The sequence below is a fragment of the Centrocercus urophasianus genome, unplaced genomic scaffold, assembly GCF_019232065.1.
Source record: "Centrocercus urophasianus isolate 14NV4802_14NV808 unplaced genomic scaffold, USGS_Curo_1.0 seq_14, whole genome shotgun sequence".
NCBI classification, from domain to species: domain Eukaryota; kingdom Metazoa; phylum Chordata; class Aves; order Galliformes; family Phasianidae; genus Centrocercus; species Centrocercus urophasianus.
This window is the reverse complement of record NW_024884586.1, coordinates 10,760,806-10,765,175: the sequence shown is the minus strand read 5'-3', so window position 1 is coordinate 10,765,175 and position 4,370 is coordinate 10,760,806. Positions and strand designations below refer to the sequence as shown.

The window sequence follows — 4,370 nt, the reverse complement described above, 5'->3', positions numbered from 1 at the left end:
TACCCCGGCCCCGCGCCGCCCGCAGCCGCCGGAGGTGCCGCCGCCGGGCGTGGGGCCGCCGCGCCGTCCGTCCCCGCTGTCCCGCGGCCGCCGCACCGCGTGCCGCAGTAGAGCTCCGTGCGGGAGGGGGGCGAGGGCAGAGCCGGCGCGGAGGGAGCCCCGCGACATACACACCTCCAGCATCCAAGTGGCGACTATTTTCCTCATATATGGCAAGATTTCCTTCTGCACGCACTTGAAGTAGGACACCGAGGGCGAGCAGGTCTCCTCCGCCTTCAGCATGGTCTGCAGCACCCTGTCATTAAGCAGGTTGGCGTCCAGGTAGGCTCGTCGGATGGTCTCCACCTCGCAGCACAGCAGCTGATGTTCCATGTCTGCCTCCTTCGTCTCGAGTCAGTTCCTCAAGGACTGAGTCAGTCTCTCGCTCGCTCTCTCTCTTCCCCTTCCAGGAGTCCCTTGGATGCTGCTGCTGCTACTGCCGCTACAGCCCTCTGGAGGCTGAAAAACTTTCTAACTTCCAACAAAACTCTCCTGTATAGTCCCTGTGACGTTACTGTTGTTAAGCAGAGATCAAAGCACGAGAGAGAATGAGAAAGAGAGAGAGAGAGAGCCAAAAGCGAGGGGCAGAGCCCTAAAGCCATCCCATAGGCTTCAAGTCCTTCCCCTTTGCTCGGCTTATAGAGCGCAGGGGTTTCATGCAGATGCAAATGAGACGAGGCTCGCTTTCTTCAAGGGCAGGGGAGAGGTGGGGGAAACCCAAATTGTCTCCTCGGTGCTTCGTGCATAATTTTAAAAATGGAGAGAGTCGTGCGGTGGGAGCCGAGCGATGAATGGGGCCGGGCCACACACAGGCACGGGCTGTAGGCGCAGGGGAGCGCTCGGCCTTGTTTTACGGGGGGCGCGGGGAGGGGAGCACGGCACCACGCGCTGTGCCCGGCTCTACCTGCGGGCCGCGCTCCGAGCCGGGCACGAGGCCTCGGAGCGGATCCCCAGGGGACAGCGCTCTCCCATTTCCTCCTTCCTATTTTTTTTCTTTTTTCCAGCCCCGCCGACTTCGCTGCAGGCCACGACCGTAAAGGCGTCGGGGTCTCCCCCGTTCTGCTTCTCCTTCCTTTCCCGGCACTTCTCCCTCCAAGGGGCGCGGGACAGCGAACGGGAGCAGCCCGTACTCAGCGCCCCGTGTGCAGAGCCGCCACCAGGCACAGCTCCGCCGAGCACAAAATGGTGGCCGGGCCCACGACAGGCCCACGTGGGTGCCGGCCCATCCGCGTGGGGCTGCTCCTACCTGGAAGCGCCCCGCTCCGTCCCCAACGGAAAGCTTCCCCTGAGCATCTCCGGGCCGGGACGAAGCCTGCGGCCCGCGGGAGACTGCCGCAGCGAAGGCCGGCAGGAGGTGCGGCCCGGGAGGCCCGAGCCATAAGCCCAGTTGGGGCCCAGGCTTTATGGACGGCCTCGTGGCCGTCGAGGGCACGCCGCAGGGCCACGCGGGATCCGTGCGGCAGAGCCGTGGGGCACGCCGGTGTGCAGCTGCATGCCCACGTCGCCCGGCCGCTGCCCGCACGCCCCGGCAGCGCCGTGCTGACCGCTCGCCTCCGTCTCGCCCCGGCCGAGGGCCGCCATCGGCGCTGAGGGCTGCATGCGGCGGGGCCGGGCCGCAGGGCGTCAGTGCGCGAAGGCGCCCCGCGCCCTTCCGTCGGGCCGCACGCGGGACACGTGCTCCCGCTTTCACAGCCCACGTGGGCCGGGGAGCGGTGACGTTTATAAAGCGGAGCTCGGCCTGCCTGCCGCGCACCCGCGGGAAAGCCGCCGAACGAGCGTTCCCGCAGCCCCGCGCCGCTCGGAACCAAGCGAGGCCGCGGGTCGCCCTGCTCCGTCCGGCCCGGGCAGCGGCTCTCCCCACGTGCGCTCAGTCGGGCCGCTTCAGCGCCGCCCGTCCCCTCCCGCTCCAGGTTCCCGCGGCGCCCAGCGGGGCGCCGGGCTCGGGGCGGGCGGTGCCGCCGGCGGGGAGCGGCGCTGGCGCGGGGGCCGGGGGAGCCCCCGGCTCGGGGCGGCGCGGCCGCAGGAAGCGCCCATTAGCATGAGCCAATGGCGGCGCCGGGCTGTTACCGGGCGGGCCGGGCAGATCTCGCCGCCCGGTCCCGCCGACACAAAGGGGACTGGTCGAAAGGGCGAGCGCCGCGGGGCTCCGATCCCCTCTCCGGGCGGCCGACGGCTCGGCTCCGCCCCCGCCGCGCATCTGCCCGGGCCGGGCCCGCCCCGCCGCTACCTGCCCGCCGCCCCAGTGCGGCGGTGCGCGGACGGAGCCGCAGGCGGCCAGCGGCCCACGACGGCCCTAACGGTCGCGGCTCCGCGCAAAGCCGTGCCGCGCCCCGCCGCTGAAGGGCTGCGATCCGCTTCCTGCCCGTCCGCCCCGCGGCGCCCGCGGCCGGGACCGCCGCTCGGAGCCGGCACTTTCTCATGACGTCACCCGGACCGCGCTCGCCGCCCCCGCTGACAAAGGGAAGCGGGGCCCGGCCCCGCCGCGGGAGCGCGCATTCCTCGCGTGCCGCTGGGCCGCGTGGTCGCGCACGGCACGGCCGCGTGTCACGAGGCGGCTCGGTGGCATGGCGTGGCAGGCGGCCGCTCCTCCGGCCGGGAGCCGCGTGCCGGGAGCGGCCCCAGAAAAGCAGACGGCTGCGGGCTCCGCACCCGGCCCTGCGTCTCGGCTCCGGGCGTCGCTGTGCGCCCGCGTGGAGCCGCGCGCTCGGCTTAGGCGCGGGGAACTGCCTTCGGCATCCGCGGCCCGCCGGCACCCCGCGACCTGCCGGTGCGGCCCAGCCCTCCCCGCCGACGCCAGCAGGCCCGCTTCGGGAAGCTCGGCTGCCGAACGGGAGTGGCGGAGTGACACGAAGGCCGGAGGGACACACGGCGGTGGGCTCACGTCTGTCGGGCTCCGTGCGGGCTCCTCCTTGGGGAGCAACGGGCGTAGCGCTGTGGGAAGGTCTGGTGTGCATCATTTGGCTCAGAACCAAGGCGAAAACGCCGCGTTTTCGTTCTGACTTCAAGCGTAGATGACAAAAGGATACATTTGCAAAACTCAGGCTTTTTTTTTTTTTCAAGAGCACGTGAATTCGATGCAGGTATTGCCATCGACATCAAAGGGAGCAGGATTGAACCTGTCATGTATAGCATTAATGACTACAGTCGAACAAACTGCTTCATTTTCTGCTGCTTTTTGGCTTGTATGTATGCATGCACGCTTATCTGTGGGTGCCAAACGAGCCTGGAGCGGATCTGAGGTGCTGCTCTTAGGAATGTGCAGCAGCCACGCTAAATGGGTGAGGAATCCAAATAACGGCGCAGTGACAAGGCCGGGGGAACCTGGCCTCCGAATGTCATAAACCAGCAAAGGAAGTGAAGAACTAAAAACCCTGAAAGATGAGATTACAGTCCTAGTGTAGACTTGAGAAATGCGTGTGATCAATTTGATCTGCTCGTGGTAGCTGCTGTGTTTTTATCTGTTCACAGTGCAGCTCAGTTTGATTAAAAATGGGCACAGAATAGCGTAGCTCTGTGGAGATGCATCATTTTAGAGTTCAATCTTTGTGTACCCTTTATAGCCTGGGAGAGTGCGCTGTGTGAGCAGATAGATAGCTGTTCAATCCCCTGCGGTTGGTTCTTACCTGTGCTAGGGCAGCAGGGAATGTGAGGTATGATAATAGCCTCCTATTTAACTCAATTGAATTTCTTTTGTTGGCTAATTTTCATTTGTATTTACATCACTTACTAAATTGCTCAGACTTACAACCTTGAACTGTGGGAGCTTCTTGGGGGGGAAAAGAATAGGCAAAGATGTGTTAACATCTTTGTTAACAGGTATTACATTTCAGATGGATTAAAGCAAAAAACCTGAATAAAACATGAATGCCTGTTTTGATAACTAAATCAGAGATGCTTTGTTTCCAAAGAATAAGGTTCTCTGTGGTACTAGCATTGTCTTGGCCTAGGAAGAACTGCTAAGCAGTCTGCTGTTCTCTGTGCTGCAGGGTCCCCAGTCTCTCAGGAAAGGCTAAGGCTCTGCCAGCACATCTTGCCTCCATCCACCCGATGATAACAGGCACGCTGCTAAAATCTGAGAGGCTATAACCCTGGGATCCTCTAGTGAAAGTCACATTGGGCTATGAAAACACATGGATGGATGCAGGGAGGTTGGGGTCCTCTGACATATTGTCTCTGGGAAGTGGTAGGACATTCAAAAGCAAGACTTCAGACGCTCGAAGGGAAACAAACACAAAAAAAATACGTAGTTCCAACCTGAAATACCGAGTTAGCCATGCACAAGCTTCTGCTGTGTGCCTTGTGCCATAACACGAATGCTGATTGCAGCAGGC

At 63.0% G+C, this 4,370-nt stretch overlaps 1 protein-coding gene across 1 annotated transcript in view; it reads right to left on the bottom strand.

The window, feature by feature from the left end:
- The window catches only part of CCND1 (cyclin D1), a 16,951-nt gene extending 16,194 nt beyond the window's left edge, over nucleotides 1–757 (bottom strand). Inside the window, exon 1 of the mRNA XM_042813194.1 lies at nucleotides 175–757. Within this exon, the coding sequence (XP_042669128.1) occupies nucleotides 175–372 (198 nt within the window). The 5' untranslated portion in view covers nucleotides 373–757. The remainder of the gene's footprint in view (nucleotides 1–174) is intronic.
- Nucleotides 758–4,370: the final 3,613 nt, after the last annotated feature.